The sequence below is a fragment of the Diachasmimorpha longicaudata genome, chromosome 15, assembly GCF_034640455.1.
Source record: "Diachasmimorpha longicaudata isolate KC_UGA_2023 chromosome 15, iyDiaLong2, whole genome shotgun sequence".
Taxonomy (NCBI): domain Eukaryota; kingdom Metazoa; phylum Arthropoda; class Insecta; order Hymenoptera; family Braconidae; genus Diachasmimorpha; species Diachasmimorpha longicaudata.
Genome location: NC_087239.1, coordinates 4,134,801 through 4,147,012, shown reverse-complemented (window position 1 = coordinate 4,147,012; position 12,212 = coordinate 4,134,801). Strand labels below are relative to the sequence as shown.

At 43.5% G+C, this 12,212-nt stretch overlaps 4 protein-coding genes across 4 annotated transcripts; 2 read left to right on the top strand and 2 right to left on the bottom strand.

The window, feature by feature from the left end:
- Window positions 1-20: 20 nt before the first annotated feature.
- On the bottom strand, window positions 21-5,595 carry LOC135169682 (uncharacterized). The gene is made up of 3 exons (XM_064134891.1): window positions 5,420-5,595; window positions 5,223-5,345; window positions 21-5,065 (listed from the first exon to the last, which is right to left on the bottom strand). Exons 2-3 carry the CDS (start codon window positions 5,307-5,309, stop codon window positions 506-508), a joined length of 4,647 nt encoding a protein of 1,548 aa, XP_063990961.1. The 5' UTR covers window positions 5,310-5,345; window positions 5,420-5,595; the 3' UTR covers window positions 21-505.
- A 115-nt stretch (window positions 5,596-5,710) lies between these two features.
- LOC135169761 (26S proteasome regulatory subunit 6A-B) lies at window positions 5,711-7,884 on the top strand. The gene is made up of 3 exons (XM_064135049.1): window positions 5,711-5,882; window positions 6,384-7,517; window positions 7,668-7,884. The coding sequence occupies exons 1-3, from the start codon at window positions 5,841-5,843 to the stop codon at window positions 7,776-7,778; spliced, it is 1,287 nt and encodes a 428-aa protein (XP_063991119.1). The 5' UTR covers window positions 5,711-5,840; the 3' UTR covers window positions 7,779-7,884.
- Window positions 7,885-8,068: 184 nt separating this feature from the next.
- On the bottom strand, window positions 8,069-9,461 carry LOC135169762 (RNA-binding protein 8A). The gene is made up of 4 exons (XM_064135050.1): window positions 9,301-9,461; window positions 8,977-9,123; window positions 8,423-8,684; window positions 8,069-8,335 (listed from the first exon to the last, which is right to left on the bottom strand). Exons 1-4 carry the CDS (start codon window positions 9,359-9,361, stop codon window positions 8,305-8,307), a joined length of 501 nt encoding a protein of 166 aa, XP_063991120.1. The 5' UTR covers window positions 9,362-9,461; the 3' UTR covers window positions 8,069-8,304.
- Window positions 9,462-9,495: 34 nt separating this feature from the next.
- LOC135169760 (dnaJ homolog subfamily C member 2) lies at window positions 9,496-12,210 on the top strand. Its single transcript, XM_064135048.1, has 3 exons — window positions 9,496-9,712; window positions 10,111-11,870; window positions 12,024-12,210. The coding sequence occupies exons 1-3, from the start codon at window positions 9,643-9,645 to the stop codon at window positions 12,075-12,077; spliced, it is 1,884 nt and encodes a 627-aa protein (XP_063991118.1). The 5' UTR covers window positions 9,496-9,642; the 3' UTR covers window positions 12,078-12,210.
- Window positions 12,211-12,212: the final 2 nt, after the last annotated feature.

Below are 12,212 nucleotides of genomic sequence, written 5' to 3'. Positions count from 1 at the left end.
AATAAATCATTGACATAATTAGAATTCAGTTGAAGAAACGTTTTACCTTGGGCTCAACTGGTTTAACTCTTTCACTAGGAAATCTACTACTGGAGATGAAATAGAAAATTAAAATATATAACACATTTTATTTCTGAAAGTACATGCTTCAATTGCCTAAATTTACATCAACAAATATCGATCGATTACGATCAGCATCAGCTCCCAACTGCCTTTGATTTACCTGAAGCCTATAAGTTCCTGAGATTTTTTAAGTTACTTTTATACAAAACTAATTATAGGTCTTCCACTGAGACCGTCTCGAATTTCTTCTAAACAGATAAATTAATTTTTTAAAGATTATTATACAGAAGTTGATAATCACCAGAAAATTATAAATAAAAATTCTGACCTCCCCCACTGCACCCCAAATATTAACAATCCACATCTCACACTCTCCTAAAAAATGCAGTACAAAAGTACAAAAAATCTCACTCGTTTAACCTGAATTTTCCTATCTCCTAATTTATGATCTCTTCCGAGATAATTTGGTTTCAGTACTAGAATCCTTCCCCAGATGCCTGCGAGAGCGCCTAGGCTCGACGTAGCTAGACTCTACGACCTCATCATCACTGGCTCCAACCTCCCCATCATTACCCCCGATCCCCGAGGCACTCTGACCCCTAGACCGACTGCTCCTCACAGACCGTTCCCCAACACTTTTGGAAACCGCATCAGCTTTTACCCCAGACGTTCTGATAGCCAGTTTCTCAACCCCTTTAATGATATTCACTACTGCAGAATCAGTGGATCCCTTCCTGGAGGGCCTCCTTCTGCTGGAGCCTTTGGCAGGCGCTTGAGGAACCTCAGGAGTTCCACTGGCCTCAGCCATCATCGCCTTAGCAGCCTTCACGACCCTCTCCACACCACGAACATTCATCAGCTCCTCGTCACTTGTCAAAGCCCTCCTCCTCCTAGTCTTTCGTAGCTGGTGCTCACTCTTCGCCTCCTCCAGAATGTCAATCAACTTCTGGAGGACATCATCAGCGATTGGAGTCTCCCACTTCCGCCTGAGAACGTGAAGCTTCCGAGACAGGTCTGGCGCTACGACAATTGCCTCATCAATCAACTTCTTGAACCTGAGACATCGATCCCCCATTTTCTCCACAGACTCTTCCCCACTCGTCGCCCCCTCGACCTCACTGAACTCATCGTCTTCGACGAGTCTCCTGCGCACTGGCCTGACCTTCGTCACTGTCCTGGTCTTCCTTTTATCAGCCACCACAAGGGAACTCACCTCCTCAGGCTCGCTCTCGACAACGTCAACAGTGGCTTTGCTGAATGTCAAGAGTGGAGCTTTATTCCTCCGAGGTGACTTCGACCTCGGCCTGGGGCTGTCTCCACTGGCTTTCGATGGAGTGACACAGAGAGCATCATCAGTTTCCACCTGGGGGTCCAAATAATCCTTGATATCAAGGTCATCCACTGCTGGGATGACTAGATTAGACCTGGGCAGTCCTTCGGAGAGGACTTCCTCGAACCGGTACTCAGCGATGATGTCCATAGCACTCTCGAATACAGGATGACACTTTAGTCTGTAAATATCGCAGATGTTCAGTATCCAGCTGACGACCTTCTTCCCTTCGTCGTAGGTACTGAGATCCCTCTTGAGGAATCTCGCGTAGTCCAGCAAAAAGAGAACGTAATCGATAATATACTGGAACTGATAATTATTCTCTTTCCTGGAGAGATCCAATAATGTCTTGCTGATGTTCAAAGCCATCTCGAAGTGCTGCCTGGCGTAGTGCTTGAGATTCTGAAGGGTGTACAACTGAGCCCTGATATGAGTACAAGAGAAAACAAGGAACTTGTAAGCCTCATTGCTACACCTGAAGCACTCGCACTGCTGTCCATGGCTCACGAAATCAGGAGTCGCAAATTTTTCACGTCTCAGAATCGGCGAGGAGTCGTTGTGTGGAATGTCCCTGATGGGATCAACCCCTCGATGAGGTGAAACAGTGCTTGTGAACGTCGATGATTCAGGGATTTTCACGAACTCCCTATGCTCTGACTCCTCAGCCATCTCCATTTGCAGAATATACTCCATCCCCTGAAGCTTGACCTCACAATCCTCCAGCTGATTCCTCGAGAGATCAATGAAGCAGAGGTACTTGAGCAGCTCAGCCACCCTGATGACCGATATCTTCGGCTGATAGATCTTCAGACGTCTCGCCAGATGAGCTACGATCTCTCGAAACGAGAAGAGGGCATTCATCCTGATGGCGATGTTGCAGGAGATCTCCTGCAGCATATCCAGATGATAGAGACCCCACGAGAGGTCTTTCAGATCAGTAACTGTGTCGTCAATGAAGAGCATTGCGTAGAGGATGTGGGCGATAACGCCAGTGTACTCGAGGTTATTTCTTCTCTCAGCTGGAATATTGTGGAAACGATGAGTGAGGATGATGTGCTGCCGCAAGATGAATGTCCCGCAGTTCTCACTCAAATTCAGAGTTGCTGCATTGGTCCCCTCGTCGAAGAGCTTGTCAGCCTCTTCAGTTCTACCAATGTAGTAGTAGTAGTCTGCCAAACTCATTTTAAACATCGCGATAACAGCTGGTACCTTCGAGTCCTTCGAGTTGACAAGATCATTAGCGATTATCTCACTTGAATTCTTTATCCAGTCCTCCCTGATGTATCGAGACATCGTACTGCGACCGGTGATGTAGACAATGGACTCGGGATTCTCGCTTTTCACTGCCAGTTCGTACCCCATTTTCCAGAATTTAATCTCAAGATTTCTGTATCGATAAAATCGACAGATTTCTCCAGCCACTATGACAGCTTTAGTCGTCGACGTGCCATCAAAGGCATTCCACTTTGCTACTGTCTTGAGGGTGAGCCACTTCTTCCATAAATTGTAGATGTCCTCTAGCCTCGACGCAAGTTTCTTCGCAGTCGTCGTGTTTATCTGACTGAATCCGGGAACGACGTTGGAGCCTTTGGTGCTGAGGCCATTGGTGGACGCTGTGAAAAATTTGATAGTGGTGTCCTTCATTTCGGCTTTCGTCGCCTCCTCGAGTGATCTAATCTCCTCGAGGACATCATAAAGAGCTAAATGTGACGTGAGGTACTGAACGTGCTGGAGACTAGAACTGTCAGGCTTCAGGGCCTGGAGTCTCTCCCTGGCTTCCCTCAAATGATCAGAGAGAGACGTCTTCGACTGGAACAGCAGATTGTGGTGTCCCAACTGATGAACAGCTGTTCCATAAGCGATCGCATCAGCATTCAGGGTTTCGAGAGTATCCAGTACAGACAGGATGCACTCAGAGAGGTCCCATTTCATCGCAATGTGGGATTTTATCTCCCTGAAGCAGATGTCCTGCAGCACTTCGTTCTTCAGTCTGATGGGCCCCAGACCGAGTACCCTCATGTCATCCGCATGCTTCCAGAGGAACTTCACGAGAGTCAGTCGTCTGGAGGAAGGATCCTTGTAATGAATGAAGGACCAGTTACGATAGCCCTTGCACTCTGGATGATTTGGGTGTAAGAACACGTTGATGGCAGTGAATATTCTAGCTTCGTGGAGCTGATTATTTCCGTAGTACATGTTGGACAGTCTGTGGAGGGCTAGAATCAGTGGAGGCGCTGACTGCGACTGGAAAAACGTCTTGTCATCGCCAGTGGCTTTGAGCCTGATAATACTGCTCGCCAGGAACTTCAAGAGCAACAAACTCTTCTCGTAATGACTCGAGCCAAAGTTCAGGGTGATGTTGTACGTAGCAGCTGCAATGTTGAACCACTGATCCTTCCATCTCTCGCAATTCTTCTCCTGGAGATCGTGGAGGAGGTTTACGGATTGAGAACAAGCTCGCGTGAATTGCTCGAAAAATCTTGGGGGTAGTTCCGACTTGGGGCACAGTCGATAAAGCAGCAATGCTGTTTTGCTTTTTAACTGACTGGACTTCAGTTTATCCTTAGTTTCCAGACAGCTTTTACTTCCACATCTACAGAGGGAATCCACTGGATAATTCCTGATGATCTCTGAGAGGTAGTTCATGAGCTCTGATGTGCTGATGATCACCTCTGCGGTCAGGTAGTCCCGACTACTCTCGGGAGAGTCACACCAGAGGCTGAACAGGGCCTCCAGGATAGAGGCAATTGTGTAGATGTTGAACTTCACGAGACTGTTCTCACTGTAGCTGAGGATGTGCTCCTGGAAGTTTCGGATCAGTTCGTTTATCTCATCAGAATCAATTTGGGGAGAACTCGTCCGGTGTCTGAAGAAGATCTTGCGAAAGTGGATGAGGAGCTGGTGACATTTCGATGACTCGCGACTCTCCAACATGCAGTTATCAAAAATCGTCAGCAATTTCTTCAGGATTTTTCCCAGGGTGTCCAGTCTTTTGCTCTTTATGTAGTGGAGGGACAGTGTGGTGATGATTTTGGTGAAATTTTCGTACGTTGGAGATCGGTTTCTGTCACCCAACTGGAGGGTTATGGAGCTCAGGGATTTGACGTAGCACTTGTCGGTGAATTTGTCGAAGTCTTCGTGGGTACACTGGAGGTGCTTCAGAAGCTCTGTGTAATGGAGGAGCTTCAGCAAGAGGGACTTGGAGCCATCGGTTTTCGTCAGCTCTTCTATGCTCAATTGATACTCGATGAAAGTCAGGATTTGCTGGAAGATGGGGGGAGTCAGCGATCCTGGCGTCTTCGATCTCAGAAATTTGTCGATTGAGAAGTAGAAGATCGAGCAGAGCTTCATGTAGTTGTCGCTGGGGTTTTTAGTCTCGTTGAGCATCTGGCGGTGCCAGACTGATGAGGGCATGAGGTAGTTACTAATTCTCATGGCTTTTTCGAAGAGCCAGATGTCCAGGAGGACTCGGATTATGTGGTAGAGACTGCAGAAGTAGTCGGATGTGCTGGGGATTGGGGCGAGATCCCTGCAGATCGTTTCTAGGAGGTCTGATATGTCGGAGCCAGTCTGTGCACTCGGTGAAGGACATTTTGTTGCTGTTTGGCAGAGGTAGATCAGAAGCCTCAACAGGGTTTTGTTCTGGCTGGCCTTATCATCAAATCGGTAATTCTGTGGACAACATTTATTTTGGAATTTCCAATATTTGAGGCTTTAAAAAATGTAATTAGTCATTGAGTTATTGCCTTCACTTTCCCTTTAGTGAAAGTTGATGAATGTCCTCTCACCTATTTTCAACATCTCGAAGGCATTAGATTAATATTTTTACCTTTAATTCTCTTTGGACTTTTGTGAAATCGTACGTCTGCATAACAGCCACCCATTGTTTCGCCTGTGATGATGCATTTCGGCTCATTATTAGTAATTTCAATTGTTGTTGTGTTTACTTCAACTGTAAAAATTTGAATTCATAACCTCTAGGGAGAGCGACAGTTGTTCCAGATTATTTAACTATTTCTGACTTACGTTCATCGAAAATGAAGTTCTAGCTTAACCAACAAGGTTTAGAGAATTGAACTGAATGAGAACTATTAATAATATGAATATTTTATCATTTTTGGAGGGAAATAAATGGGTTCATGCCCTATCAGGGCTCACTGAGAAGTTTCAAATAATGATCCTCCAATACCAGAGATTATAGGCAAAGATGAAGGGGTCACATCCCCCCCCCCCCTCCCATAATCCAAGCCGGTACATCGTTAATACGAAAACCCTAGACATGTTTTCTAGGGACATTGCTAATTTGGCTCTGTGTCAGAAAGATACTAGATGCATTGAACCCTCGAACGTTTTTGAAGGATCAAACAGTTTTCCCATTAGAAATTTTGTTTATCAATTATTATTCTGTAGTTATCACAATTCATTAGTGTACAATAAACATCTCACAATGGCGACACTCGAGGATAAATCTATCTGGGAAAATAGTGAGGTGAATATGGAACATTAATCGTTTTGTTACTTTGGAGGTTAGGAGTCGTGAATGACAAGTCATTTCTGATAATCAACAGAAAATTTGTCAATAAATGGATGAAATTGATGAGATTGATTGGATATCCCCAGATTATCAATTTTTCCCTAAAAAAACAATTAATGTGAGGTCTGAATGAAACTATTTTACTGATTAAAATAATTGTGACTAGATGTTGTTTAGCCGCAGTCAAACGAGACAATTAGAGATGAATTTGATGAATTCTAGTCAGAAACAAAAAAGATTGTTCATTAATAGTCACTAAAATTATAACTAATTCAACAAAAATTTTATTCTCCCTTAAATCCGAAGATATTCCAGAAAAACTTCTCTAAGAACACTTCAGCTTATCTCGATGTCTCCTCTCGTTACTGAATTAAAATAATTAATTAGCCACAAATCTACTCTAATCCCAGCACATGTGACCCTTAAAATAAATCTGTACGTGCTGATCCCACACAGGAAACTCTCGGGGAAGACGTTCTCCGAATGTCGACAGACGAGATAATATCCCGCACTCGTCTTCTGGACAACGAAATAAAAATAATGAAGAGCGAAGTAATGCGGATATCCCACGAGCTGCAGGCCCAGAATGAGAAGATCAAAGAAAACACCGAGAAGATAAAAGTCAACAAGACCCTTCCCTACCTGGTATCCAACGTGATCGAGCTCCTGGACGTCGATCCCCAAGACATGGGTGAGGAGGACGGCGCAGTGGTGGATCTGGACTCTCAGAGAAAGGGAAAATGTGCAGTAATAAAGACGTCAACACGTCAAACGTATTTTCTCCCAGCTATTGGTCTCGTCGATGCTGATTCTCTCAAGCCTGGGGACTTGGTTGGCGTCAACAAGGACAGTTACCTGGTCCTGGAGACACTTCCAGCTGAGTACGATGCCAGAGTGAAAGCTATGGAGGTAGACGAGAGACCGACCGAGCAGTACTCAGACATTGGAGGTCTAGACAAGCAAATTCAAGAGTTGATCGAAGCCGTTGTCCTGCCTATGACCCACAAGGAGAAGTTCGAGAATTTGGGAATTCAGCCACCAAAGGGAGTCCTCCTGTACGGACCCCCTGGCACTGGCAAAACACTTCTGGCTAGGGCATGTGCTGCCCAAACTAAATCGACTTTTTTGAAACTAGCTGGACCTCAACTTGTCCAGATGTTCATTGGAGATGGAGCTAAACTCGTGCGTGATGCTTTCTCACTTGCAAAAGAGAAAGCACCTGCCATCATCTTCATCGATGAACTCGATGCCATTGGCACCAAGAGATTTGACTCTGAGAAAGCTGGAGATCGAGAGGTACAACGTACAATGTTGGAGTTGTTGAATCAACTCGATGGTTTCAGCTCCACTGCTGATATCAAGGTCATTGCCGCGACAAACAGGGTTGATATTCTGGATCCTGCGTTGTTGAGGTCCGGACGTCTGGACAGAAAGATTGAATTCCCACATCCCAATGAGGAGGCCAGGGCTAGGATCATGCAGATTCACTCGAGGAAGATGAATATGTCACCTGATGTTAATTTCGAGGAACTCTCGAGGTCCACTGATGATTTCAACGGAGCACAGTGCAAGGCTGTTTGTGTTGAGGCTGTGAGTTGCTTTTTTCATACGATTTTGTGGTTTTATGTAGAAAAGCTATTGAAAGTTTACCAGAAAATTTTGCTGACGTGGTTCTTTGATTTTTGGGTGTTCAGTACTTTCGAGGGATTTGGAAATTTTTTTAATGATTTTATCTTCTAGGGTATGATTGCTCTGAGACGTAATGCAACTGCTGTCACTCACGAAGACCTGATGGAAGCCATCAACGAGGTGCAAGCCAAGAAGAAAGCAAATCTTAACTATTATGCTTAAAGTAGTCTTCGCTGTAGTTTATTAGGTTTTCATACGATTTATTCGATATCCCATCTCATAAATTCTCAAGAAATATTAATAAATATCCGTTTTATTTGGAAATAAAGAGTTCATTTGATAATTTTTGGGAGATATAACTGATATTGAATAGTAAAAATTGTGAAACCTGGGAAATTACCCTTTCAGCCTCCCCTGACGCAAACCAAGAGCAAAAAAAATAATTCTCCTCAGTTTTTTTCAATTCCGTTTATTAAGTTTTTAAGGGAATAATTTAACTGAAATATCAACTCTTATTCGTTGGTGAAGTATACAAATATCAATTATATTTCGACGTTGGCAGTCCAGTTGATCATTTTAGGGAATAACAAGTTCAATTAGAAAGACTGTATTTTATTCTCATGTATTAAATCATGACTTAAAAGAAAACGTTGTCTTATCTAAATAATGACTTAAATACAAAATATTCCTCCGTGTTTTATGATTCATTGAACGTCAAGAAATGTGGGTAGTGGCTCAAGGGCGAGTCTCATCGCCTTCTGTGACTTCTCCTCTTGATCCTGAATGAATAAAAATTGAGGAATGAAAATTATAATTAGGTATAAAAATAATGGACGATGAAAAGTCCAGTATAAAACAAATCTCACTTTTTCGGTCCCTTAACAAAGCACCAATCAACAGAAATGGCTTGACCCAAGATCTCAGTCCCATTTAATGCCTCCTTGGCAGCCTGGGCCTCTTTGAATGTCTCGTATTCAACGAGTGCATATCCCTTTAAAAATCCAGTTCTTCTGTCCAGATTCAAGTGTAAATTCTTTATCTGTCCATATTCTGAGAATTTATCCTGAATATCGTCCTCCTGCGCTTCTTCATGGACTGAATTTATGAACAAAATCCATCCTTCGACAGCTGTAAACAGTATGACATGTCAATTATACAATTGATTTCATAAAAACTTTAAATACACTATCTTTGATATCATTTAAAATTTACTTCAATAAATTATGTATTAACTTTATTTGGAATATATATTTAAATATAAGAAATAAATTGAATAAACAGTAAATTGCATATTATAGTCCTAATATTTAATTCAACTTAATTTAATCATGAAGAGCTGATGCTCCTCAAATATTCACCAAAAACATCTCTATGAATTATTTCCCCTTTTTCCAAATACCCCTATAATCTAATAACTCACATCTTTGAGGTCCAGGTTCATTATCGTCATCCTCGACAACATTCATGGACTCATAATGTCCAACATCATCACGAGTTGACGCCAGTTCAGCTCCATGACCTCTTCCCTTCCTTTTCTTGGCTTTTTCCTTGAGCCTGGCGATTCCCTCTGTAAAATTCCACCAAAATTAACAATAAAAATTCCAATCCTCGTTATTACTCACTCCATCATCACGATTATTGTTCCTTGACATCTTCGAAAACAAACACACAACTAGGTTATACCCCACCCCTAATATCGTGAAATTCCCAACTCGCGTCGAGGAAAATCGAATCAATTACTCACGATCGCCTTCATCATCAACCTCGAACTCCTCGGCGTTATCAATATCCAGGACATCCGCCATATTCGCGAATAAATTCTTCAAAACACTCGGAGAACACCTGGGAAAGCGGCACGCGTCAGGAAAACGTTTTTGGAGCCACTGAAAGGCTCGTTTTCATGCCACTTCAGTTGACTACAGCAGTCAGTGCACGCTGTCCGTTTGCGACACTTAACCTCCAAAGCCCACAAGGCCAAACAGGCCTCGTTCATCGTGCTAAACCACCCCGTGGGTTCGTTGTGCTCTGCATGAATGTTCCATTGAATATTCGGATCTTCATCAAGTGAACTGGGTAGTTATTACTCATGGATACGACTCTTACAACTCCGGAGGACCAACCGGAGCAAGGATGCACAATATTCAACACTATTTCCCGTGAGTTAAAACGTTTTGAAATGTTGGGGATAGTCAGGAGGTTATGAAGCTAGTGGTCAATGTCTCCAAGGGGGTCAGTTGGAGGTGATTGGTGTTAATGAGTGGGTGGTCAGGAATTTTTAGGGAATATCATTAATATAGTTGGAGAATGGTCTTGTTGGTGATGTGATGGGTTTCACAGAGACCATCGAGGGTTTCTGTGGTCCTTTAAGATAGATATTGAGGGAGCATGATATATTTACAATAAAGGATCAATGGAGAAATTGTTGACATCATTTTTTACTTTCAAGAATTGGCAGAAAATTCTCTTTCACTGGCACGTTCTCAAGTTCTCCATTTTCCTCTTTCACAAAAAATCATAAAAAATAAACTCAAACTCATCTTTTTCATATCGCCAGGTCTCCGTAAAATTAACGTGGAATTGGCTGGCCCAGTAATTCTCCACGCGATAACCCACACGACTCGTCTGAAATCTCGTTTCGAGCGTAATTCGATAAACAGCAAAACCCCGGAGTCAACAGACGACGAGAACGAGGAGGAGAATCTGATAGAAGACGATCTCGACTATTTGCGTTCCCTCGATCCAAAAGAATGGAAGAATCAGGATCACTACGCGGTCCTGGGCCTGAAGAAACTACGTTTCGAGGCATCCGAGGACATGATAAAGCGAGCGTACAAACAGAAGATCCTGAGGCATCATCCAGACAAGCGTAAAGCAATGGGTGAGGAAATTCGTCCAGACGATGACTATTTCACGTGCATAACTCGCGCCTGGGAGATGCTGGGAAATCCCGTGAAAAGACGAAGCTACGACAGCACAGATCCGTTCTTCAATGACGATCTCCCAGACGAAAAGGACGCGAGAGTGGAGTTCTACGATACGATGGGCAGAGCATTTGAAGCGAATGCCAGATGGTCAGTGAAACAACCAGTTCCAAAACTGGGTGATCCAGAGACAGCACGTGATAAAGTTGAAAAATTCTACTCCTTCTGGTACGATTTTGATTCATGGAGGGAGTACTCTTACCTGGATGAGGAGGACAAGGAGAGTGGACAGGATCGTGACATGAGAAAGTGGATTGAGAAGAAGAACAAGGCGACGAGAGCTAAACGAAAAAAAGAGGAGATGCTGAGAATTCGTAGTCTGGTGGATGTTGCTTACAACGCCGATCCGAGGATAAGAAAATTCCAGCAAGAAGACAAAGACAAGAAGACCGCTGTCAAGAGGGCGAAGCAGGAGGCGGCAAAGGCCAGGCAGCTCGAGGAGGAGAGACTGGCTAAGGAGGCAGCTGAGAAGGAACGTGAGGAGAGGATCAAGAGGGAGTCCGAGGAGAAGGCACGACAGGATGCGTTGAAGCAAGAACGCGAGGCCCAGAAGAAGGCACTCAAGAAGGAGAGAAAAGCTCTGAGGGACTTGTGCAAGTCACAGAATTACTTCTCGGAGAGTTCAACCGAGGGCATAAGGCACATGGAGTGCGTCGAGAAGTTTTGTGAGCTGTTCAAGCTGAACGAACTTGAAGAGGCGACAAGGGAGATCCAACGCAATGGGAGGAATGGATTTTTGAAAATTGTGGCTGATACGGAGAGTAAAATCGAGGCCGAGAGGAGGGCGCAGGTGACGAATCACTCAGATGTTAGGAATAATTCACATGAGAAGCAGAGCAAAGGGGGATCTGTTGCGTGGACAGAGGGTGATCTGCAGTTGTTAATTAAAGCTGTCAATCTTTTTCCCGCTGGGACCAATCAACGCTGGGATGTCGTGGCTAATTTTATCAATCAACATGCGAATAATGGAGTTACGAGAAATGCGAAGGAAGTACTGGCCAAAGCGAAAGATCTGCAATCAACGGATTTCAGTAAATCGAGTATGAAGGAACAGGCGAATAAGAATGCTTTTGATAATTTCATTGCTGATAAGAAGAGCAAGGAAGCTATCGATGAGAGAATGCCTGCTGTTACGGAGAGACTGGATCCACCTGTTAACAGTAATGGACCCGGGAATAATGGGGGAAAGGATCAACCGTGGACGCCGGCGGAACAGCAATTGCTGGAACAGGCACTCAAGACTTACTCGAGTACAACTGGACCTGAGAAGTGGGATCTTATCGCTGGATGCTTACCTAGCAGGACTAAGAAGGAGTGTATGAGGCGATATAAGGTAATTTTGGGGGATTATTAAAATTATTTAAGATTGATTAACTCATTTGCAGAATTTGACATAATCCATTTGGCGTACTTATAAACGAAATACTGAATTTAAATTTCGAATAATTATGGCGAGATATAAATTTTCTTTTTTTTCTACTTGCAGGAGCTTGTGGAACTCATCAAGGCGAAGAAGGCAGCCCAAAATATCAAACAATAGCCAACAGTGATTGTGTGTGCCTGAATTGAATGTATTTTAGGTAATGAAGGAGAGGATCGATAAATATTTCGGCATACTGTATATCGGCTTGTAAAATATTAGCAAATCAAATAAATTTCAAATGATTGTATAATG

Bases quoted from the DNA above. Each gene is read 5' to 3' on its own strand.
- LOC135169682 (XM_064134891.1), bottom strand. From the start codon at position 5,309: ATGAGCCGAAATGCATCATCACAGGCGAAACAATGGGTGGCTGTTATG. The intron at 5,066-5,222 runs GTAAAAATATTA...TGTTGTCCACAG, and splicing joins AAGTCCAAAGAGAATTAAAG to AATTACCGATTTGATGATAA.
- LOC135169761 (XM_064135049.1), top strand. From the start codon at position 5,841: ATGGCGACACTCGAGGATAAATCTATCTGGGAAAATAGTGAG. The intron at 5,883-6,383 runs GTGAATATGGAA...GATCCCACACAG, and splicing joins CTATCTGGGAAAATAGTGAG to GAAACTCTCGGGGAAGACGT. The intron at 7,518-7,667 runs GTGAGTTGCTTT...TTTATCTTCTAG, and splicing joins AGGCTGTTTGTGTTGAGGCT to GGTATGATTGCTCTGAGACG.
- LOC135169762 (XM_064135050.1), bottom strand. From the start codon at position 9,361: ATGGCGGATGTCCTGGATATTGATAACGCCGAGGAGTTCGAGGTTGAT. The intron at 9,124-9,300 runs GTGAGTAATTGA...GGAATTTTACAG, and splicing joins GGTTGATGATGAAGGCGATC to AGGGAATCGCCAGGCTCAAG. The intron at 8,685-8,976 runs GTGAGTTATTAG...TACTGTTTACAG, and splicing joins TGAACCTGGACCTCAAAGAT to CTGTCGAAGGATGGATTTTG.
- LOC135169760 (XM_064135048.1), top strand. From the start codon at position 9,643: ATGGATACGACTCTTACAACTCCGGAGGACCAACCGGAGCAAGGATGC. The intron at 9,713-10,110 runs GTGAGTTAAAAC...TCATATCGCCAG, and splicing joins AATATTCAACACTATTTCCC to GTCTCCGTAAAATTAACGTG. The intron at 11,871-12,023 runs GTAATTTTGGGG...TTCTACTTGCAG, and splicing joins AGTGTATGAGGCGATATAAG to GAGCTTGTGGAACTCATCAA.